General features: G+C 49.9%; 1 protein-coding gene across 1 annotated transcript in view; it reads left to right on the top strand.

Annotated features, from left to right (window-relative positions):
- The window catches only part of LOC132574374 (acetylcholine receptor subunit delta-like), a 48,710-nt gene that overhangs the window by 1,938 nt on the left and 21,676 nt on the right, over positions 1-25,096 (top strand). The window contains exons 2-8 of the mRNA XM_060242736.1: positions 2,120-2,203; positions 7,851-8,063; positions 14,272-14,460; positions 16,327-16,371; positions 19,690-19,799; positions 20,881-21,036; positions 22,737-22,852. Coding sequence (XP_060098719.1) covers positions 2,120-2,203; positions 7,851-8,063; positions 14,272-14,460; positions 16,327-16,371; positions 19,690-19,799; positions 20,881-21,036; positions 22,737-22,852 — 913 coding nt within the window. The remainder of the gene's footprint in view (positions 1-2,119; positions 2,204-7,850; positions 8,064-14,271; positions 14,461-16,326; positions 16,372-19,689; positions 19,800-20,880; positions 21,037-22,736; positions 22,853-25,096) is intronic.

Genomic DNA, 25,096 nt, shown 5'->3' with positions numbered 1-25,096 from the left:
ACAGTGGCCAACCAGTTCTTCTGGAGGGCCCACAGCAGGGCAGAGAGGCCGAGGCCTTCATAAGAACATCAGAAGAGCCCTGCTGGGTCAGACCAGTGAGGGTCCCTTTAGTCCAGCCTCCTGTCTCACACAATGGCCAACCAGTTGTTCTGGAGGGCCCACAGCAGGGCATAGAGGCCGAGGCCTTCATAAGAACATCAGAAGAGCCCTGCTGGGTCAGACCAGTGAGGGTCCCTTTAGTCCAGCCTCCTGTCCCACACAATGGCCAACCAGTTCTTCTGGAGGGCCCACAGCAGGGCATAGAGGCCGAGGCCTTCATAAGAACATCAGAAGAGCCCTGCTGGGTCAGACCAGCGAGGGTCCCTTTAGTCCAGCCTCCTGTCTCACACAATGGCCAACCAGTTCTTCTGGAGGGCCCACAGCAGGGCACAGAGGCCAAGGCCTTCATAAGAACATCAGAAGAGCCCTGCTGGATCAGACCAGTGAGGGTCCACCTAGTCCAGCCTCACGGGGAGTTTGAACCTCACTGTTTCTCACTGGAAGCTTCGTATCACAGGCGAGTAGCTGTGTTGGTCAGAAGCAATAATGGCATTTGAGTCCAGTGCCATCTTTAGGACCAATAAAATTTTATTCAAGGTGGAAGCTTAGAAGTGCCACTGGACTCAAGGCTTTGTTCTGTCACAGGGTTTGCGCCTCTGGAGATTCCATTGCAGCTTTGTTGTCAGGCAGCCGCCTCACGTGAAGACGTGTCTTCCACGATTTGTTAGAGAGCCAGCTTGGTGTAGTGGTTAAGCGTGCGGACTCTTATCTGGGAGAACCGGGTTTGATTCCCCACTCCTCCACTTGCACCTGCTGGAATGGCCTTGGGTCAGCCAGAGCTCTGGCAGAGGTTGTCCTTGAAAGGGCAGCTGCTGGGAGAGCCCTCTCAACCCCATACCTCACAAGGTGACTGTTGTGCGGGAGGAAGATAAAGGAGATTGTGAGCTGCTCTGAGTCTCTGAGATTCGGAGTGGAGGAAGGGATATAAATCCAATATAATCATTATCTTCTTCTTCTTCATAGAAGATGGTTTGTATAAATATTTATTTGTACATAGTTTTTTTTTAATTTTGAGAAAAATATAAATAAATCTCTATTTTGTGGCAAATAATCTTTTGAAGATCGCTAAGTAAATTCAGCTTTGTGACTCTCGGAAATTCCTGGAGATTTTGAGGGTGGCAGACTAGTGGTTCACCTAGTCCAGCCTCCTGTCTCACACAGTGGCCAAACAGTTCCTCTGGAGGGTCAACCACAGGGCAGAGAGGCCGAGGCCTTCATAAGAACATCAGAAGAGCCCTGCTGGATCAGACCAGTGGTCCATCTAGTTCAGCATCCTGTCTCACACAGTGGCCAACCAGTTCCTCTGGAGGGCCAAAAACAGGACAGATAGTCTGAGGCCTTCCTAAGAACATCAGAAGAGCCCTGCTGGATCAGACCAGTGAGGGTCCATCTAGTTCAGCATCCTGTCTCACACAGTGGCCAACCAGTTCCTTTGGAGGGCCAACAACAAGGCATAGAAGCCAAGACCTTCCACTGATGCCACACCCTTGCTCCTGGCTCCACCTCCAAAGTCTCCCCAGATATTTCGTGAGTTGGACCTGGCAACCCTACTCCCTTTGTGTTTTCTGTCCTTCTTCTGAATCAAGTCTGTGAATTAGCAGCATCCAGACGGGGCCTGGAGATCTCCAGATGGCAGAGATCAGTTTCCCTGCGGAGAAAATGGCTGCTTTAGTGGGCTTGGGGCATTTGTATCCCGCTGAGATCCCCCAGGAGAGCCAGTTTGCTGGTTAAGTGTGCTGACTCTTATCTGGGAGAACCGGGTTTGATTCCCCACTTGCACCTGCTGGGATGGCCTTGGGTCAGCCATAGCTCTGTCAGAGTTGTCCTTGAACGGGCAGCTGCTGTGAGAGCCCTCTCAGCCCCACACACCTCACAGGGTGTCTGTTGTGGGGGAGGAAGGTAAAGGAGATTGTGAGCCGCTCTGCTTCAGAGTGGAGGGCGGGATATAAATCCAATATCTTCTCATGCCTAGGAATGAGATTCCCCTTCTCATGCTGAGATCCCCCTTCTCATTCCTCAGCACCTGCCTTTCCGCCTTGACCTTGGGACGTCCCCAGAGGAAATAGTTAAAATGTTGGTCTTCAAAACTGCTGTGTCTCCAAGGGTCAGAGCCCCTCCCCCCCAATCCATATCTTTAAACTATTTAAATGATTGTGAGGGTTGTAAATTTAGGGCTGCCAGCTCCCGATTGGGAAACTCCTGGTGATTTGAGGGGTGGGGCCTGCAAAGGGGAGGGACCTCAGCAGGGTAGAATGCCATAGTCTCCACCCTCCAAAACAGCCATTTTCTCCAGGGGGAACTGATCTCTGTGGTCTGAAGGTGAGCTGTAATTCTGGGAGATCTCCAGGCCATATTTGGAGGTTTTGTAGGGTTGCCAGCTTCCAGGTCTGGTCTGGAGATCCCCCACTTTGACAACTGATCTCCAGCTGACAGAGATCAGCTCCCCTGGAGAAAATAAGCAATACGAGATAACCACCGGAAGCAATAAAACTTTCACGCAAAGCGTGTGAATATGCGTTTTCAGTGAAGTAAAACAAAACCGAAACGAAGGAACACTGAACATTCTTGAAATTTTCCCCACAAAGTCTCTCAACAGTCACAACGAATGATAGCCTCTTCAAATAGGACTTAATGAAGACGTGGGTGGTCTTTAAGTTCTTAGTGTTCCACTCATGATGGTACAGAGAGAATAAGGAAAGAGTCCTCACGGTTTCAGTAGTTTCAGTAGTTCTTCCTCAGCCTCTTTCTCCTCTTTCTCAGGCTCTTTCTCCAGCTCTACTCTTTACAGCATGGATCAACACGTGCTCTAATTTGCTGCTACTGGCCAGGAGATCTCTTCTCCCTGGACATCAGTTGTAATACAGGGAGAGGATCTCCAGGTCCCACCTACAGGTTGGCAACCCTAGATGACGTGGATTGCATTCTGGGTTTTGGGATTTGACTTCGGGGCCCTCCACAGTTGCTAGCTGCCAACAACTCGGCCTGGCTCGGCCGCTTCTGCGTGGCTCTCTCCGAGCCAAGCAGCCGCCCACCTCTTGCAGCTGTGCCCGTCGCATAACCCCGTGGCCCCGAAGATCGTTTCCACTGGGACAGGAAGCGCCTGTCAGGGGGACATTGATGGATGGAGCAGGCTGGGCGCCTGGCCACCCAGGGGGATGGCAGGGCGGGTCAGGAGACGCAGCAGCTGCTCCCGACAAAGCCGCAAGAAGAACTCCGGGTGTGCCCACGGCCCTAGCCCAGCCCAGAGGACCCTTTCCCCCACATCACAGAGCACCGTGTCCAAGCCGGGCAGCCCGTCTTCCGTTCTGCTGTGAAGCCCAGTGGCCCGATGGGTGTGAATTAAGGAGCACTGCCAAGTAGGGTTGCCAGGCCCAATTCAAGAAATACCAGAGGACTTTGAAGGTGGAGCTAGGAGACTTTGGGGATGGAGCCAGAAGCAAGGCTGTGGCAAGCGTAACTGAACTCCAAAGGTAGATCCGAGTGGGCAGCCGTGTCGGTCTGAAGCGACAGAGCGAAGCAGTAGAGAAGTTGCGCCGCACCTTTAAGACCAACTAAATTTTATTCGGAATGTAAGCTTTCGTATGCTCTAACCTTAGAGCATACGGAAGCTTGCATTCCGAATAAAATTTAGTTGGTCTTAAAGGTGCCACTTGTCTACAGCTTTGAACTCCAAAGGGAGTTCGGGCCTTCACATTTAAAGGGACCGCGCAACTTTTCGGATCCTTCCCTTCATTGGAAATAATGAAGAAGAAGAAGAAGAAGACGAAGAAGAAGAAGAAGAAGAAGAAGAAGAAGAAGAAGAAGAAGAAGATGATGATGATGATGATGATATTGGATTTATATCCCGCCCTCCACTCCAAAGAGTCTCAGAGCGGCTCACAATCTCCTTTCCCTTCCTCCCCCACAACAGACACCCTGTGAGGTAGATGAAGATATTGGATTTATATTCCGCCCTCCACTCCAAAGAGTCTCAGAGTGGCTCACAATCTCCTTTCCCTTCCTCCCCCACAACAGACACCCTGCGAGATAGATGAAGATATTGGATTTATATTGTTTATTGTTTAATGTGAAGCATGGGACCCCATGTCTGTTAGCCGCCCTGAGCCCGCCTGGCGGGGAGGGCGGGATATAAAAATAAAATATTATTATTATTATTATTATATCCCGCCCTCCACTCCGAAGAGTCTCAGAGCAGCTCACAATCTCCTTTCCCTTCCTCCCCCACAACAGACACCCTGTGAGCTAGATGAAGATATTGGATTTATATCCCGCCCTCCACTCCAAAGAGTCTCAGAGCGGCTCACAATCTCCTTTCCCTTCCTCCCCCACAACAGACACCCTGTGAGGTAGATGAAGATATTGGATTTATATCCCGCCCTCCACTCCGAAGAGTCTCAGAGCGGCTCACAATCTCCTTTCCCTTCCTCCCCCACAACAGACACCCTGTGAGGTAGATGAAGATATTGGATTTATATCCCGCCCTCCACTCCAAAGAGTCTCAGAGCGGCTCACAATCTCCTTTACTTCCACACAACAGACACCCTGTGAGGTGGGTGGGGCTGGAGAGGGCTCCCACAGCAGCTGCCCTTTCAAGGACAACCTCTGCCAGAGCTGTAGCTGACCCAAGGCCATGTCAGCAGGTGCAAGTGGAGGAGTGGGGAATCAAACCCGGTTCTCCCAGATAAGAGTCCGCACACTTAACCACGACACCAAACTGGCTCTCTACATAACATGAAGATCACACCATGAAGGCTGGGGACACCTTCTTTGGGGGCTCATAGAATTGGACTCCCTGGTCCAATCCTTTTGAAACTTGGAGGGTATTTTGAGGAGAGGCATGGAATGCTACGCTGCAGATTTGGTGCCTCTATCTAAAAAAACAAACAAACAAAAAACAGCCACCCCAGAGCTCCAGATACCCAAAGATCAATTCTCCATTATACCCTATGGGAATTCGTTTCCATAGGGAATGATGGAGTGCCCAGCAGATATTTCCTCCCCCACACACACTGCTTTCTGATGACCCTGAAGTGGGGGGAGGGCCTCCAAACTGGGGGATCCAAGTTGGCCTGGAGAACAAGTCCTTTCTGACCCCAAAGTGGTGATCAGCATTTCCCTGGGCGTGTAAGAAGGGGCCACGAGAATGAAGCAAAGATGCAACCCATCGGGCCCTTAGAGACCGACAATATTTTCTTGGGATACACTTCGAAGAGTCCAAGCTGCCTTCATCAAATACAATCCAACTCATATCTGACAAAGGTCCCTTTCCCAACGAAAACTATCTACCGTTGGCCCGGTTCTGAGTAAAGTGATACAAGGGCAGGAAGTCTCATCCAGTGGATTTCATTCGATTAATGAGCCGTCTCTGAAGCAATCTGGCCACTTCCCCCCTCCCCCTTTCTTTCTCAAACTTCTTTTTAAAATATTCTAAGTAGAGTGCTATAGCGCTTGAACATATGAAGCAGAGGTCCATCAGTGGGTATTAGCCACAAGGTATAGCGACAGACTTCACATTTGTGGGATCCAAGATCACTGCAGATGGTGACTGTAGCCATGAAATGAAAAGACGTTTGCTCCTTGGGAGGACAGCTAAGGCGAACCTGGGCAGTATAATAAAAAGTAGAGACATCACCCTGCCAACAAAAGTCTGTATTGTCAAAGCAATGGTATTCCCAGTAGTAATGTACGGCTGTGAGAGATGGATCACAAGGAAGGCCGAGCGCAGAAGAATAGATGTTTTTGAGATGTGGTGCTGGAGAAGACCCTCGAGAGTCCCTTGGACTGCAAGAAGATCCAATCAGTCAGTCCTAAGGGAAATCAACCCAGACTGTTCCCTGGAAGGTCAGATGCTGAAGCTCAAATACTTTGGCCACCAAATGAGAAGGGAGCACTCCCTGGAGAAGACCCTGATGCTGGGAAAGACAGAAGGCAAAAGAAGAAGGGGACGGCAAAAGATGAGGTGGCTGGACAGCGTTACTGATGTAACAAACACGAATTTGAGCAGACTTCGGAGGATGGTGGAAGACAGGAGGGCCTGGCGTGACTTGGTCCATGAGGTCGCAAAGAGTCTGACTCGACTGTGACTGAACAACGAAATAGATGAAACTGTCTGGGGCAAGTGATGCTCTGTATTCTTGGTGTTTGTGGAGGGGGGGCAACAGTGGGTGGGCTTCTAGTGACCTGGCCCCACTGATGGCACCTGGGTTGTTTGCCCACTGTATGACAGAATGTTGGACTGGATGGGCCATTGGCCTGATCCAACATGGCTTCTCTTATGTTCTTAATATAGCGGTGTCAAGGCATCTCAATTGCGCTGCTGTAGCACTGAAGTGCTATATTGGTCTCGTAGTGCTATAGAGCTCAACTTAGAATGGTAAGAAAAAGTTCAAGGAAGATCACACCATGAAAAGGGTGGGAAGTAGCATTCTAGGAAGTGCTACAAACGTTTTAAACGGCACACCACAGCGATACAGAAGCGCAACAAAGAGGTGACAACAGAAGAAAGCCGTTTCCCTCCAGCACAGCTCAACCACGCTTTGCTAACCAGACGCAAGCAGCTTTGTATGAAAAGGTAAATCAAATCCTTCGGTAGCCATTTACTAAAACTGGTCTGTTTGAAATAACAAAAAAAAATCCATTGGCCACCAGCTACTAAAATGAAACACGAAGGCTGTTTGAAAGGGAACAAAGAGAGCTTTGACTCTCGAAAAGAGCCGTGTTTCCTCGAAAGCTTGTGCAACAATAACATGTGTTAGTTTTAAAGGTGCTACTGAACTCTTTACTATTTTGCAGCAACAGGCTATAAGTTCACACGGCTAACTCCTCTGGGCATGTTTCGCCTGGAGAGGAGGCGGCTGAGAGGTGGTATGATCACCATCTTCAAGTACTTGAAGGGCTGTCAAGTACTTGAATTTGGAATTGTTTTCTGTGGCCCCAGAAGACAGGACCAGAACCAACGGGTTGAAATGAAATCAAAAGAGTTTCCGGCTCAACATTAGGAAGAACTTCCTGACCGTTCGAGCGGTTCCTCATTGGAACAGGCTTCCTCGGGAGGTGGTGGGCTCTCCTTCCTTGGAGGTTTTTCCACAGAGGCTGGATGGCCATCTGACAGCAATGAAGATCCTACAAATTTAGGGGGAGGGGTTTGTGAGTTTCCTGCATTGTGCAGGGGGTTGAACTGGAGGTCCCTTCCAACTCTTATGATTCTGGATCGAAACGTTTACATTCCAAAAATCTCGTTGGCCCTTAAATGCAAACCCAGCTGTTCAGGACTACACACCTGTCGTCTCTAGGGGAACTGCTCTCTGTCGTCTGGAGACCTCTTGCAATTCTGGGAAGATCTCCAGGCCCCATCTGGAGGTTGGCAACTCTCATTCCTCCCTGACGTGACCCCGGGCAGAGGAATTCCTCATGCTGACAGCACCCCCCCCCCCCAGCCAGTTCCTTGCACTTTTGTTTACTGCAAGCAGAACAGCTCATTCCCTCTTGGCACCCCGGGGGAAGGAAGGGATCGGATTGCCACCTCTTGTCTCCCAGTCCGGCTGCTATTTTGTCCCTTCCCCCACCCCCAGGCCAACCACCTGCCACTGTCCATTTGCATTCCATCATCAGGCTCTCAGCGTGGACTTCCGTCCGTTTTTCAGCAGATACGCTCGGAGACGGAGGGAAGGGACGTGGTTCTGGAGACGCAGGTGCCAGCATGGAGATGCCGGGACGGTGGTTCACCCTCTTTGGGGTCTTTGTCCTTCCAGGTAAGGACGGAGCTTGAATTTCTTGGCACCTGCATGGACTCACGGGGGAGCGAAGTCCAGCAGGTGCTTCCTGCTAACGCCAAGAACAGAGCTGAACGTGGACTGCGTGTTCACTACCTAATTCCTGATACCGGAATCCTCATCTGCTTGGAAACCACTTGTTCGTCTCTAGGCATTTATTGTCAAATTCAAGGGTGGAGGGCGAGGCCTTCGGTACTCTGCATTTGCGTCGAGAACCTTTTCTTTCTTCGGCACGCAAATCGGAACTTTGGCTGAGCCAGGGGTGTTAAGCCGAGGGTGCGCTGGGACGATGGCTAAAAGAAGTCAACTCCTGATGACTTCACCATGGCCTAAAAGAAGTCAGCTTCTGATGTTGACATCAGAAATCGACTGGGATTCCACCTGTTCGACTTGCTGGGCAGAGCTCAATAGTCAAAAGGGGATGGTAGGCGGGGGGTGCCAGTTGGGATTGGTGGCGCACGCTGGAATCCCGGTAGTGCCGAGGGCTGTTGACGCTACTTCCGTGGCTGAGCTACGGGTTAGATTAGGTGTACTTTCCTGAGTATGTAGGTGCGTATCTAGATCCAGGGGGGCAGCCGCGTTGGTCTGAAGCGACAGAACAAAGTTGGAGTCCAGTAGTCGGAGAACGAAGTTGGAGTCCAGAGAATCAGTTTGGTGTAGGGGTTAACTGTGTGGACCCTTTTCTGAGACAACTGGGTTTGATTCCCCCCTTCTCCACTTGCAGCTGCTGGAATGGCCTTGGGTCAGCCAGAGCTCTCTTATCTGGGAGAACCGGGTTTGATTCCCCACTCCTCCACTCGCACCTGCTAGAATGGCCTTGGGTCAGCCAGAGCTCTCTTATCTGGGAGAACCGGGTTTGATTCCCCACTCCTCCACTCGCACCTGCTAGAATGGCCTTGGGTCAGCCAGAGCTCTCTTATCTGGGAGAACCGGGTTTGATTCCCCTCTCCTCCACTTCCAGCTGCTGGAATGGCCTTGGGTCAGCCAGAGCTCTCTTATCTGGGAGAACCGGGTTTGATTCCCCACTCCTCCACTCGCACCTGCTAGAATGGCCTTGGGTCAGCCAGAGCTCTCTTATCTGGGAGAACCGGGTTTGATTCCCCTCTCCTCCACTTCCAGCTGCTGGAATGGCCTTGGGTCAGCCAGAGCTCTCTTATCTGGGAGAACCGGGTTTGATTCCCCTCTCCTCCACTTGCACCTGCTGGGATGGCCTTGGGTCAGCCAGAGCTCTCTTATCTGGGAGAACCGGGTTTGATTCCCCACTCCTCCACTCGCACCTGCTAGAATGGCCTTGGGTCAGCCAGAGCTCTCTTATCTGGGAGAACCGGGTTTGATTCCCCACTCCTCCACTTGCAGCTGCTGGAATGGCCTTGGGTCAGCCATAGCTCTGGCAGAGTTGTCCTTGAAAGGGCAGCTTCTGGGAGAGCTCTCTCAGCCCTAGCTACCTCACAGGGTGTCTATTGTGGGGGAAGGAGATAAAGGAGATTGTAAGCCGCTCTGAGACTCTAATTCAGAGAGAAGGAAAAGGAAAGGTCCCCCGTGCAATCACCAGTCGTTTCCGACTCTGGGGCGACGTCGCTTTCACAACGTTTTCACGGCAGACTTTTTACGGGGTGGTTTGCCATTGCCTTCCCCAGTCATCTACACTTCCCCACCCCCCACCCAGCTGAGTCCTCATTTGACCGACCTCGGAAGGATGGAAGGCTGAGTCAACCTCGAGCCAGCTACCTGAAAACCCAGCTTCCGCCGGGGACCAAGCTCAGGTCATGAGCAGAGCTTAGGACTGCAGCTTTAACACTCTGCGCCACGGGGCTCTTCAGGGAGAAGAGTGGGGTATAAATCTACAGTCTTCTTCTTTGTCGTCATCGTTGTCTTCGTCGTCACCTTCGTTGTTGTCTCCTTCTTCTTCTTCTTACTTTAAGACCGACAGAACAAGGTTTCGTGGTCTTAAAGGTGCTACCGGACTCCAACTTTGCTCTATCTGTGAAACACGCCCAGGTCCAATGGAGTGGGTGCCTGGGAACAGGGCTAGCCCTAGGGCATGTGGCGCCCCAGGCAGACTCACTGCCTGCTGCCCTGCACCCCTGGGGGGCCCTAGGTGCACGGGGGCACAACCCCCCCCAGGCTGCCCCAGCCCCCCTCACTGCCATTCCTCCCTCCCTCCGCAGCACCGCCATGCTCCCCCACCTCCTCGCATGCTCATAGGGGCACCACTAGGTTCAGCCCTACCCACTTCAATGCGGCCCGGGCATCTCAGTGTTCTACCGGAAGGTAGAAGAAGAAGAAGAAGATATTGGATTTATATCCCGCCCTCCACTCCGAAGAGTCTCAGAGGGGCTCACAATCTCCTTTCCCTTCCTCCCCCACACCAGACACCCTGTGAGGTAGATGAAGATATTGGATTTATATCCCGCCCTCCACTCCGAAGAGTCTCAGAGCGGCTCACAATCTCCTTTCCCTTCCTCCCCCACAACAGACACCCTGTGAGGTAGATGAAGATATTGGATTTATATCCCGCCCTCCACTCTGAAGAGTCTCAGAGGGGCTCACAGTCTCCTTTCCCTTCCTCCCCCACAACAGACACCCTATGAGGTAGATGAAGATATTGGATTTATATCCCGCCCTCCACTCCGAAGAGTCTCAGAGTGGCTCACAATCTCCTTTACCTTCCTCCCCCACACCAGACACCCTGTGAGGTAGATGAAGATATTGGATTTATATCCCGCCCTCCACTCCGAAGAGTCTCAGAGGGGCTCACAATCTCCTTTCCCTTCCTCCCCCACAACAGACACCCTGTGAGGTAGATGAAGATATTGGATTTATATCCCGCCCTCCACTCCGAAGAGTCTCAGAGCGGCTCACAATCTCCTTTAACTTCCTCCCCCACAACAGACACCCTGTGAGGTAGATGAAGATATTGGCTTTATACCCCGCCCTCCACTACGAAGATTCTCAGAGTGGCTCACAGTCTCCTTTACCTTCCTCCCCCACAACAGACACCCTGTGAGGTAGATGAAGATATTGGATTTATATCCCGCTCTCCACTCCGAAGAGTCTCAGAGCAGCTCACAATCTCCTTTATCTCCCTCCCCCACAACAGACACCCTGTGAGGTAGAAGAAGATATTGGATTTATATCCCGCCCTCCACTCCAAAGAGTCTCAGAGCGGCTCACCATCTCCTCTACCTTCCTCCCTCACAACAGACACCCTGTGAGGTGGGTGGGGCTGGAGAGGGCTCTCACAGCAGCTGCCCTTTCAAGGACAACTTCTGCCAGAGCTATGGCTGACCCAAGGCCATGCTAGCAGGTACAAGTGGAGGAGTGGGGAATCAAACCCGGTTCTCCCAGATAAGAGTCCGCACACCTAACCACTACACCAGAACCAAGGGGTTGAAATTAAATCAGAACAGTTTCCGGCTCAACATGAGGAAGAACTTGGGATATGAATTCAAGAAAGCTGCAGAGACTTTTCTGTTGGGATTACAAATGGAAAAATTTCCAAAAGAAGATGGAACTATAATTTGGTACTTGCTTTCAGCTGCTAGGACATTGTATACACAGTTATGGAAGCAAGAAAAAATACCAGAGAAATGGGACTGGAATGTAAAAGTTATGACATGGAGTGAGATGGACAAATTAAGAAGAACTTTAAGAGACTAAGATTTAGAAGATTTTAAAAGGGAGTGGGAAAGTTATGTAGAAGACGAGTGGAAAGTAAAAAAAAAACATTGGACAATTTTTAATAATGATTAAATTTTAGAAGAAAGAAGAATATTAATTTTAGTTCTTAGGAATTAAGGGTACCTTTTAATGTTAGCATTTTGAGTAAATAACACGGTGGGGGTCAAGTAACAGGGGGAGGGGTGATTAGAGAGAAGCATATGGAATAGATGAAAAGAAGTTATTAATGGAAATTGTTACCATATGTTATCAATAAAAATTGTTTAAATATAAAAAAAAAACATTAGGAAGAACTTCTTGACCGTTAGAGCGATTCCTCAGTGGAACAGGCTTCCTTGGGAGGTGGTGGGCTCTCCTTCCTTGGAGGTTTTGAAACAGAGGCTGGATGGCCATCTGACAGCAATGACGATCCCGTGAATTTAGGGGGAGGGGTTTGTGAGTTTCCTACATTGTACAGGGGGTTGGACTAGATGACCCTGGAGGTCCCTTCCAACTCTATGATTCTATGATTCTCTTCAGAGAGCACTGGAGGAGGCTTCTCCCCCTTCTTTCCGGTTCTAGAAGGGAGTCCAATTCGCCGCCCACCCCCCATGGCGCCCTAGGTCAGCGGTCCCCAACCTTTTTGGCACCAGGAACCGGTTATGTGGAAGACAATTTTTCCATGGACCAGCAGGGTGGGGAGTGGGCAATGGTTTTGGGATGATACAATTCCCACCCCGCTGGTCCATGGAAAAATTGTCTTCCACATAACCGGTTCCTGGTGCCAAAAAGGTTGGGGACCGTGTTGGTTACGTGCGCAGACTCTTCTCTGGGAGAACTGGGTTGGATTCCCCACTCCTCTACTTGCAGCTGCTGGAATGGCCTTGGGTCAGCCATAGCTCTCGCAGAGTTGTGCTTGAAAGGGCAGCTTCTGGGAGAGTTCTCTCAGCCCCACCCACCTCACAGGGTGTCTGTTGTGGGGGAGGAAGATAAAGGAGATTGTGAGCCGCTCCGAGTCTCTGATTCAGAGAGAAGAGTGGGGTATAAATCTGCATTCTTCTTCTTAGCAGTGCCCAGTCGCTTTCGGGTTGAAAGCAGCCGAGTGGCGCCTTTCCATTGCACTGATGAGTCATCACCATCACATCATCACATTTTATTTGCATCCCGCCCTCCCGGCCGAAGCAGGCTCAGGGCGGCTAACAACAAGAATTCAATACACACATTGTATAATATAACATTTTAACTACAATTAATTAAAATCCATTAAAATTCTAAAAACAATAAAATTAATATTTTTGTGCTATTACCCGGATGGCAAGTTTTGCTTAGCAGTTCTACTCAGTGAAGGCCATTCGGAACAAGGTGGTCCTGCAGGCCCTGCGGAACTGCTTAAAGTCCCGCAGGGCCCGCATCTCTTCTGGAAGCTGATTCCACAGCTGTGGAGCCATGACAGAGAAAGCCCGAGAACGGGTACTCTGGGGTTTTGCCTCTTTTGGCCCGGGGACAGTCAGCAGGTTCTTCCCTGCTGACCTCAGTGCTCTCTGGGGTTCGTGCGGGGAGAGACGGTCCCTCAGGTAGGCAGGTCCTCGGCCATATAGGGCTTCAAAGGTAATGACCAGCACTTTGTAACGAATCCGGTATATGAGTGCAATGGGAAGGCTCCTCTCGGCCATAAGAACATAAGAGAAGCCATGTTGGATCAGGCCAATGGCCCATCAAGTCCAACACTCTATGTCACACAGAGGCCAAAAAACCCAAGTGCCATCAAGAGGTCCACCAGTGGGGCCAGGACACTAGAAGCCCTCCCACTGTGCTCCCCCAAGCACCAAGAATACAGAGCATCACTGCCCCAGACATAAGAACATAAGAGAAGCCATGTTGGATCAGGCCAGTGGCCCCTCCAGTCCAACACTCTGTGTCACATAAGAACATAAGAGAAGCCATGTTGGATCAGGCCAATGGCCCACCTAGTCCAACACTCTGTGTCACATAAGAACATAAGAGAAGCCATGTTGGATCAGGCCAGTGTCCCCTCCAGTCCAACACTCTGTGTCACATAAGAACATAAGAGAAGCCATGTTGGATCAGCCAGTGGCCCATCCAGTCCAACACTCTGTGTCACATAAGAACATAAGAGAAGCCATCTTGGATCAGGCCAATGGCCCATCCAGTCCAACACTCTGTGTCACAAAGTGGTCTAATAAACAGAGTGCCGTGAGACAGTCCACCAGTGGGACCTGGACACTGAAAGTCCTCACACTGTGCCCCACCCCCAAGCACCAAGAATACAGAGCATCATAAGATCATAAGAGAAGCCATGCTGGATCACGCCAGTGGCCCATCCAGTCCAACACTCTGTGTCACACAGTGGTCAAACCCGCCCCCGCCCCAAAAAACCCAGGTGTCATCAGGAGGTCCGCCAGTGGGGCCAGGACACTCAAAGACCTCCCACTGTGCCCCCCCAAGCACCAAGAATATAGAGCATCACTTGCCTCAGACAGAGAGTTCCAACAATATGCAGTGGCTAATAGCCACTGATGGACCTCTGCTCCGTATGCTTATCCAACCCCCTCTTGAAGCTTTCATCAATTCTCCAGGAGCTCTCAATTGCAGAGATCAGTTCCCCTAGAGAACATGGCTGCTCTGGGAGATTCCCGGAGATCTCCCATAATACCCTGCTGAGGTCCCTCCCCTCCCCAGGCTCCACCCATACATCCCAGGAAGTTCCTGTGTTGCTTAGCCTTCATGCACACTCAGCTCCCCTTGTCTCCCTGCCTCTCCAGGCACCCTAGCTGTGAACATGGAGGAAACCCTCATAAACCATCTCTTCGTGGAGAGAGGCTACAACAAGGACCTGAGGCCGGTGGCTTCCAAAGACGAGACCCTCACCGTTTATTTGGCGCTGACCCTCTCCAATCTGGTTTCCTTGGTGAGTTCTTCCACAGGCCTGAAGGGGAGGCACCCACTGGTCCCAAACAAGAGATAACAACTGTAAGGGGGGGGGGGGGGCTGGAGACCTTGCGGAATTAGAACTGATCTCCAGACATAGGAACATAAGAGAAGCCATGTTGGATCAGGCCAGTGGCCCATCCAGTCCAACACTCTGTGTTACCCAGTGGCCAAAACCCAGGTGCCCTCAGGAGGTCCACCAGTAGGCCAGAACTCCAAGAGCCCTCCCACTGTGCCCTGCCCCAAGCAGCAAGAATACAGAGCATCAGTGCCCGAGACATAGGAACATAAGTGAAGCCATGTTGGATCAGGCTAGTGGCCCATCAGGTCTAATTACACAGTGTCCAAAACCCAGGTGCCATCAGGAGGTCCACCATACGGGGGAGAACTCCAGAAGCCCTCCCACTCTGCCCCACAAGCACCAAGAAAGCAGAACATCACTGCCCCAGACATAAGAACATAAGAGAAGCCATGTTGGATCAGGCTAATGGCCCAGCCAGTCCAACACTCTGTTTCACACAGTGGCCAAAAAACCCAAGTGCCATCAGGAGGTCCATCAGTGGGGCCAGAACTCCAGGAGCCCTCCCACTGCCGCCCCCACCACAAGCAGCAAGAATACAAAGCATCACTGCCCCAGACATAGGAACATAAAAGAAGCCACGGCCTAATGAAGTGTGCTTCTAGCACACGAAACCTTACGTTCTGAATAAAGCTCTGTTGGTCTTAAAAGGCGCCACTTGACTCCTACTTTGTTCTACTGCTTCAGACCAACACGACTGCCCACTAAAAACTGTGAGAGTCTCTGGAAGTATAGATAACAGTGGTTGGTCTTGGAGCAACTCTCTGTCTAGTTCCCAGGGTTGAAAGGTGACCTGGTGGGTTGCAGACATAACAGGCTGAAGAATGAAAGCAGACAGATAACAGCCAAGCAGGACTCAGGGGTTACCATAGGTTACATACAGGCACCAATCTCATCTCATTATAATCACGGCAATAGGCACTCTTGACAACAGGGGTGGCCAACGGTAGCTCTCCAGATGTTTTTTTTGCCTACAGCTTCCATCAGCCCCACTTAGCATGGCTGATGGTTGGGGCTGATTGGAGTTGTAGGCAAAAAACATCTGGAGAGCTACCGTTGGCCACCCCTTAACTAGACCATTGGACCTACAGGAATCGGTAGACAATCCTAAGCTGCGAGGTGAAAGGATCACCATCTTCAGGTACTTGAAGGGCTGTCATATACAGGATGGGGTGGAATTGTTTTCTGTTCCCCAGAAGGTCAGACCAGAACCAATGGGTTGAAATTAAATAAAACATTTTCCGGCTCTACATTAGGAAGAACTTCCTGACGGTTAGAGCGATTCCTCAGTGGAACAGGCTTCCTCAGGAGGTGGTGGGCTCTCCTTCCTTGGAGGTTTTGAAACAGAGGCTAGATGGCCATCTGACAGCAATGAGGATCCTGTGAATTTAGGGGGAGGTACTTGTGAGTTTCCTGCATTGTGCAGGGGGTTGGACTCGATGACCCTGGAGGTCCCTTCCAACTCTAGGATTCTATGACTTCCAGGCTACCTAAAAACTTGCGTCCTGATTCCTGTGTCGCAAGCTGCTGTTAAAGGCAGAAGAGGAGGCTCTGCTGTAATTCCACTGAAACCCTAGTTTGCATTGGTATTTTCCCCAGGGGGGCTGATCAGTTATAAATGCGGGAGATCTCCAGGCCCCACCTGGAGGCTGGCAACCCTGTGAGTATGGTGCCGATGGATCGCTCATCTTTCCCATCCCAAGCATTCCCCGCACTTGTTTCTGAAATCCTGGTTTTAATCAGCCTCCCTTCTATTCTGTTTTGCAGAAAGAGGCGGATGAAACACTCACCACCAGTGTATGGATTGAGCATGTAAGTAGAAGCATTTGCAATTGCTCATAGGCAATTCAGCTGCAACAGTGCCACGACCCTGCGACACAAAATCCCTGTTTTCACCTCTTAACTTTTGAGGAAAGAAGCGAAATGGCCTTACCTTTCTTTTGGGAATGGAAGGGCTCATTTTGTAGCAGGAGCCCTTTTGCATATTATGCCACACACCCTTGATGTAGCCAATCCTCCAAGAGCTTACAGGGCTCTTCTTACAGGGCCTACTGTAAGCTCCAGGAGGATTGGCTACATCACAGAGGTGTGGCCTAATATGCAAAGGAGCTTCTGCTAGAATTTCAACCCTGGGCCACACACCCTTGATGTAGCCAATCCTCCAAGAGCTTACAGGGCTCTTCTTAACAGGGCCTACTGTAAGCTCCAGGAGGATTGGCTACATCAGAGAGGTGTGGCCTAATATGCAAAGGAGCTTCTGCTAGAATTCCACCCCTGGGCCACACACCCTTGATGTAGCCAATCCTCCAAGAGCTTACAGGGCTCTTCTTAACAGGGCCTACTGTAAGCTCCAGGAGGATTGGCTACATCAGAGAGGTGTGGCCTAACATGCAAAGGAGCTTCTGCTAGAATTCCACTCCTGGGCCACACACCTTTGATGTAGCCAATCCTCCAAGAGCTTACAGGGCTTTTCTTACAGGGCCTACTGTAAGCTCTTGGAGGATTGGCTACAGCAGAGGGGTGTGGCCTAATATGCAAAGGAGCTCCTGCTAGAAAATTAGCCCTTTGCTGGTGCTGTCCTCATATAAGGCAGAAAGAAGACGTTAAGAAACGACAGCCATTATATCGACAGTGTGCAGTTTAATTTCAAGCAAGACACTCCATAAAGAACAAGAGCGTCGTTAAGGAATAACAAAACCTGCGGCAGGGTATGAGCTTGCATGAGTCACCGCTCACTTCAGATACAGCTGGCACGTGAATCCATCTGTCCTTACATCTTGGAGAATGCAATTATTTCAGATGCCAATAGCAGCCAATATGACAACAGCAGGCATGATAGGTTTAGGTGCAGTATGCAGGGGGGTAGAAGGTGTGCAGAAAGCAGCATTGGTGATGAGACAGGAAACCTAGGTCTCAGTTCAGTCCAGGAGGATGCGCCTTCTTGAGCTTCATTATCAGCTGCAACTCGGCAGACTCTAATCTACCTTTGAAATCTCCTTCCAAGAGAACTGCTGCTCTTAGGTCAGCAGTGTCAAGACCCTGGCAGTTCAATGATCAGAGACAGTCCATTACAAGGACAGCTGTTTATTGATACATGACAGATCAGAGCAAGACGGTCCTTGTGAAAACTGGCTTTGGCGGGCTTTTGCCCTTTTCTTAAAGCCCTGGTCCGAACCATTACACATTCAAAGAAATGGTGGAAGCACGCCAAGCGGGAAGCAAGCAGTCCCTCCCTCCAAAACTCTTCCCAGGCCTCTTGCAGGTGGGCACATAATCAGGCAAGAGCGACCTTGGTAAGAGCGACCTTGAAACTAGGCAGAAAGGAATGTTTCGACTGTTACACAGCAATAGCAGCGAAGCGTAGACACTGGAAAGCAAAAGTGCCTCGAGATAATGACAAGAGCCTTCTTGACAAGCGACTGCATGTCCTGGAAGGTTAAAATGTTCCCCCACTGTTTGTTTGTTTTTTTTCAAAATCCTGGACTGAATCGAGATCTAGGTTTTCTGTCTCTTTACCAATGCTGATTTCTCCATGCCTACTACCCATCTGCCTATCACACCTAATCCAGTCATACCTGCTGTTGTCATTCACCTGCTGCTGTCATTTGTCTTCCATTGTCATTCAGCATCTGAAATTGTTCCATTTTCTAATAAATAGGACAGATGGACTCACCTTCCGTCTGTATCTGAAGAAGTCAGCAGGGACTCACAAAAGGTTCTCCTGCTGCAAATTTTGTTAGCCTTTAGGTGCTCCTGGACTCTTGCTCTTCACATGAAGTGATGGTATCGCTTTACTCTGCTCTGGTAAGACCTCACCTTGAGTATTGGCCACCACATTTTAAGAAGGATATAGACAAGCTGGGATGGGTCCAGAGGAGGGCGACGAAGATGGTGAGGGGTCTGGAGACCAAGTCCTATGAAGAAAGGTTGAAGGGGCTGGGGATGTTTAGCCTGGAGAGGAGACGGCTGAGAAGTGATATGATCACCATCTTCAAGTACTTGAAGGGCTGTCATATAGGAGAGGGTGTGGAATTGTTTTCTGTGGCCCCAGAAGGTGGAACCAGAACCAATGGATTGAAATTAAATCAAAACAGTTTCTGGCTCAACATTAGGAAGAACTTCCTGGCCGTTAGAGCGGTTCCTCAGTGGAACAGGCTTCCTCGGAAGGTGGTGGGCTCTTCCTTGGAGGTTCTTAGAGAGGCTAGATGGCCATCTGACAGCAATGAAGATCCTGTGAATTTAGGTGAGTTTCCTGCATTGTGCAAGGGGTTGGATTAGATGACCCTGGAGGTCCCTTCCAGCTCTAGGATTCTATGATTCCTGACCGTTAAAGCGGTTCCTCAGTGGAACAGGCTTCCTCGGAAGGTGGTGGGCTCTTCCTTGGAGGTTCTTAAAGAGAGGCTAGATGGCCATCTGACAGCAATGAAGATCCTGTGAATTTAGGTGAGTTTCCTGCATTGTGCAAGGGGTTGGATTAGACGACCCTGGAGGACCCTTCCAGCTCTATGATTCTTTTCTACTGCTACAGACAGACTACCATGGCTACTCATCTGGATCTGTCTCCAACGTGGGGTGATGGTTAGTGATAATCTCCAGGTGCCAGGTTGCCCTGATGCTTAGCATTTGCAGCAATGATTTCATTGTGAGGTTTTTATAACGATGGCAGCCAGGCTTACCTCTGTATTTATTTACATCTTATGCTTCCGTCATATACTCATATATCTTGAGTAAAATTATGAGAATCTGTAAAGGGCCTTAGTCATCAGTTTTTCTGTAGCAGTGGTGATAAAATACTACGAAAATACAAACCCCAGAAGGCTGAACAAAGAGTCTGGTTCCTAAATTTCAGGGCTGGCTCCTACAGCTAAAGAAAATTCGTCAAGGCCTGAGTAAAGAGTATCAGACTAGGAGCTGAGAGACCCAGGTTCGAACAGCGACACTGCCACAAAAACTGGGTGACTGTGAGCCAGTCACTCTCTGTAGCTCAACTTACCCTGCCTCACTGGCGGTCATGAGGATAAAATGGACGCAGGAGAGTTCATTGAAGGAAGGGAAGGATAAAGGTGTACTAGAGAGAGAGAGATGGCAGATTACAGAAAATCCAGACGGCGTCTTTTTTACTATCCCCAGGGATGGAATGACTACAGGCTGCAGTGGAACAAGACAGAATATGGAGGCATTGATCTCCTCCGCCTGCCAGCAGACATGTTGTGGCTCCCTGAAATTGTCCTAGAGAACAAGTGAGTACCAACTGAAGCCATTTCCTAGAGCTGCCGAGTTTTCTTTTGCGGAGCCCTGCTCCTTTGTCTTTAAAGCGCTGGATCTAGAGACTGTAGCTTCTCATTGGAGGCCAGGCTGCTCCATATGAGTAACAGGCCCCCAGGGAACTTTGCGGTTAAGTTAGAGTTCTACTTTGATCTGCGTCTATAAGAAGATTCTCTATGCTGAACTAGGCCTTGTAAGCAGAAGATTCTCTGGGCTGAACTAGGTCCTATGAAACCAAAATTCCCTGGGCCAAACTAGGCCTTATAAGGAAAAGATACTTCGGGATGAACTAAGTCATATAAAGACAAGATTCTCTGGGCTGAACTAGGTCATATAAGGCCAAGATTTTCTGTGCTGAACTAGGCCGTACAAGGCTAAGATTCTCTGGGCTGAACTAGGCCGTATAAGGCCAAGTTTCTCTGGGCTGAACTACATCATATAAGGCCACGATTCTCTGGGCTGAACTAGGCCGTATAAGGCCAAGATTCTCTGTGCTGAACTAGACCGTATAAGGCCAAGATTCTCTGTGCTGAACTAGACCGTATAAGGCCAAGATTCTCTGGGCTGAACTAGGTCATATACAGCCAAGATTCTCTGGGCTGAACTAGGCTGTATAAGGCAAAGATTCTCTGGGCTGAACTAGATCATATAAGGCCAAGATTCTCTGGGCTGAACTAGGTCATATAAGGCCAAGATTCTCTGGGCTGAACTAGACCGTATAAGGCCAAGATTCTCTGGGCTGAACTAGACCGTATAAGGCCAAGATTCTCTGGGCTGAACTAGACCGTATAAGGCCAAGATTCTCTGGGCTGAACTAGGCTGTATAAGGCAAAGATTCTCTGGGCTGAACTAGATCATATAAGGCCAAGATTCTCTGGGCTGAACTAGGTCATATAAGGCCAAGATTCTCTGGGCCGAACTAGGCCATGATTCTCTGTTCTGAACTAGATGTATAAGGCCAAGATTCTCTGGGCTGAACTAGGCCATATAAGGCCAAGATTCTCTGGGCTGAACTAAACTCTCTCCTTGGCAATGTGGCATTGTCTCCCTCTACAGCAACGATGGTGAATTCCAAATTACCTACAGTTGCAACATTCTGCTCTATGACAGCGGCTACGTGTACTGGCTCCCACCTGCCATCTTCCGAAGCGCCTGCCCCATCAACGTCAACTTCTTTCCCTTCGATTGGCAGAATTGCACCTTGAAGTTCAAGTGAGGAACGGCCAGTTGTTCTGCTTTACGTCTTGTTTGGGGGGGCATCTTTGCTCACATGGAGGCCATAGGAGGGTGCTTTCACTGGAATTTTTTGCGTTCCTGTGTTGTCCATTCCTGTTGCTTCAGGGTTTTTTCTATCTCCTGTTCCACATGTGTTTTTGCCCTCTAGTGGTCAATTTGATATTACATCACCAGCATATCTCCCTTAAATTGCAGGGTTTTATGCTGAATAAGAGTCCTATGGCACAGAGTGGTAAAGCTGCAGTATTGCAGTCCAAGCTCTCTGCTCATGACCTGAGTTCGATCCCAGTGGAAGCTGGGTTCAGGTTGCCGGCTCCAAGTTGACTCAGCCTTCCATCCTTTCGAGGTTGGTAAAATGAGCACCCAGTGTAGATGAACTGGGGAAAGTGTAGATGACTGGGGAAGGCAATTGCAAACCACCCCGTAAAAAGTCTGCCATGAAAACGTCATGATGCGATGTCACTCCAGAGTTAGAAACGACTGATGCTTGCACAGGGGACTACCTTGACCTTTTTATGCCAGACATAAAGCAATGTAATACTGAATCAACCACTAGAAAAAGCAAAACATGCACGGATTGAGGGGAGGACCCAAACAAAAAGACGATGAAGAAGATATTGAATTTATGTCCCGCCCTCCACTCTGAAGAGTCTCAGAGCGGCTCACAATCTCCTTTACCTTCCTCCCCCACAACAGACACCCTGTGAGGTAGATGAAGATATTGGGTTTATATCCCACCCTCCACTCCGAAGAGTCTCAGAGCGGCTCACAATCTCCTTTATCTTCCTCCCCCACAACAGACACCCTGTGAGGTGGGTGGGGCTGGAGAGGGCTCTCACAGCAGCTGCCCTTTCAAGGACAACCTCTGCCAGAGCGATGGCTGACCTAAGGCCATTCCAGCAGGTGCAAGTGGAGGAGTGGGGAATCAAACCCAGTTCTCCCAGATAAGAGTCTGCGCACTTCACCACTACACCAAACTGCCTCTCAGGAGACAGACACCCTGTGAGGTGGGTGGGGCTGGAGAGGGCTCTCACAGCAGCTGCCCTTTCAAGGACAACCTCTGCCAGAGCTCTGGCTGACCCAAGGCCATTCTAGCAGGTGCAAGTGGAGGAGTGGGGAATCAAACCCGATTCTCCCACATAAGAGTCCACACACTTAACCACTACACCAAACTGGCTCTCCGTTGAGGAAATAAAAATGCAGTAAAGCCCACACAGGGTGGGGCGGGGGGGGGGGAACCAGTTGCAAAGTGCACTAAGGTATAAAATCAAAACACTAAAGAATATTTAATGAAACCAGCGATGCACAATCAAACGGTTATGATTATGTCTCCCTGGTTGCATTAAATATTGGGTGTTTTGATTTTTATACCTTTGTGGTTCACGTATTATTCACGGAACGCCCTTTGCTGGAAGTGGAATCGAAACAGGAGTAAGCAAGTCGACTTCCTGTACATCGGGACTCCGTTGCCAGAATGGTGGGATTTGGGGAATGGAACTTTGGGGATTGTTTTTCAGTCTTCGACGGATGTTTCAGTCTTCAAATGAATTTATATTGCATGTCGGATGTAATACATTAGTCATCCGGCCACTATAACTTTTGTTGTGTATTTATACCTATCTGGGGATTGGCAACCCTAGCGGGTACTCACCTGATTGCTCTCTTCCTTTCCCCAGCTCGCTGATGTACAATGCCAAAGAGATCTCTATGGAGCTCATGACGAAAGAAGATGAGAAGACCAAGCAATATTACGTGGTGGAATGGATCATCATAGACCCCGAAGGCTTCACTGGTACTCCTTCCCACAGCATGGAATTCAGGCGAGGGGAAATGCATTGCGGGTGGGATCACAATGTGGCCGGTGTTCCCTCTCAACTGAGTTAGCGTGAGTTAGCTCACATACTTTTTAACGTCCAGCTCACACCTTTTTGTCTTAGCTCAGGAAAAAGCCCCAGAGCACAATCATTTACGCCAGGGTGGCCAACGGTCGCTCTCCAGATGTCGGAGAGCCAGTTTGGTGTAGTGGTTAAGTGTGCAGACTCTTATCTGGGAGAACCAGGTTTGATTCCCCACTCCTCCACTTGCACCTGCTGGAATGGCCTTGGGTCAGCCATCGCTCTGGCAGAGGTTGTCCTTGAAAGGGCAGCTGCTGTGAGAGCCCTCTCCAGCCCCACCCACCTCACAGGGTGTCTGTTGTGGGGGAGGAAGGGAAAGGAGATTGTAAGCCGCTCTGAGACTCTTCGGAGTGGAGGGCAAGATATAAATCCATCTACCTCACAGGGTGTCTGTTGTGGGGGAGGGAGGGAAAGGAGATTGTGAGCCGCTCTGAGACTCTTCGGAGTGGAGGGCGGGATATAAATCCAATATCTTCATCTACCTCACAGGGTGTCTATTGTGGGGGAGGAAGGTAAAGGAGATTGTGAGCCGCTCTGAGATTCTTCGGAGTGGAGGGCGGGATATAAATCCAATATCTTCATCTACCTCACAGGGTGTCTATTGTGGGGGAGGAAGGTAAAGGAGATTGTGAGCGCTCTGAGACTCTTCGGATTGGAGGGCGGGATATAAATCCAATATCTTCATCTACCTCACAGGCTGTCTATTGTGGGGAGGAAGTTAAAGGAGATTGTGAGCTGCTCTGAGACTCTTCGGATTGGAGGGCGGGTTATAAATCCAATATCTTCTTCTATCTACAATCTTCTTTTTTGCCTACAAAAAACATCTGGAGAGCTACCGTTGGCCACCCCTGATTTACACAGTAGCTCACAACTGTAATGCCAGTAGCTCACAAACTAGAATTTTTGCTCACAAGACTCCACAGCTTAGAGCAGGGGTCCCCAACTCCCGGAGCCGTGGACCGGTATCGGTCCGTGGCCTGTTAGCAACGGGGCCATGAGTTGTATAATTATTTCATTAGATATTACAATGTAATAATAGAAATAAAGTGCACCATTGTATAATCCTGACACCATCACCCTCCCCCGGTCCATGGAAAAATTGTCTTCCGCGAAACTGGTCCCTGGTGCCAACGAAGTTGGGGACCGCTGGCTTAGAGGGAACATGGATTGTGGCTCCTGGTTGTGGGAGGTAGGGTTGCTAACTCTGGCTTCTCTGTGGACGTTCCGTGGTAGAGGTCACGAGCAGATTTTGCAAGCCACGCGAGGGTTAGAAACAAGAATATTAAAGAGAAAAACTGTGATTCCATGGAACAGAATTTATAGGACCTTGGGGCTCCAGAAGAAACTGTGGGATGTCCACAGAACCTATGGCTGCCACCTACAGACTGGGAGATTTGGGAGTCAAGCGTCGCGGGGGGGGGACGACATCAGCACGGTATAATGTTGTCGAGTCCACCCTCCAAAGCAGGGGGGGGGGCAAACTTGCCTAGTATAAGAGCCACAGAGAATAAACACCACGTTTGAGGGAAGGAAGGAAGGAAGGAAGGAAGGAAGGAAGGAAGGAAGGAAGGAAGGAAGGAAGGAAGGAAGGAAGGAAGGAAGGAAGGAAGGAAGGAAGGAAGAAAGATGGGGAGGGAGAGGTGTAAAAAAGCAACTTTAACTTTAAATGCATTTTCCAAGCCACCAGCTGATTTGGCTTGGAGAAGTGATCTAAAGAGAGAAATGCCATCTTGAAGCCGACCGATGGGGACAGTGAGGGCTCCGAGAGCCACACAATGTGTGTGAGAGAGCCACATGTGACTCCTGAACCAGTTTGGCCACCTCTACTCCAAAGAAGAAGAAGAAGACATTAGATTTATATCCCACCCTCCACTCACAATCTTAGAGCGGCTCACAATCTCCTTTACCTTCCTCCCCCACAACAGACACCCTGTGAGGTGGGTGGGGCGGAGAGAGCTCTCCCAGAAGCTGCCCTTTCAAGGACAACCTCTGCAAGAGCTATGGCTGACCCAAGGCCACTCCAACAGCTGCAAGTGGAGGAGTGAGGAATCAAACCCTGTGAGGTGGGTGGGGCTGAGAGAGCTCTGACAGAAGCTGCCCTTTCAAGGACAACCTCTGCCAGAGCTATGGCTGACCCAAAG

Source organism: Heteronotia binoei, chromosome 6 (assembly GCF_032191835.1).
Source record: "Heteronotia binoei isolate CCM8104 ecotype False Entrance Well chromosome 6, APGP_CSIRO_Hbin_v1, whole genome shotgun sequence".
Lineage (NCBI taxonomy): Eukaryota > Metazoa > Chordata > Lepidosauria > Squamata > Gekkonidae > Heteronotia > Heteronotia binoei.
The sequence above is the reverse complement of the archived record's forward strand: the minus strand, read 5'-3'. Positions and strand labels throughout refer to the sequence as shown.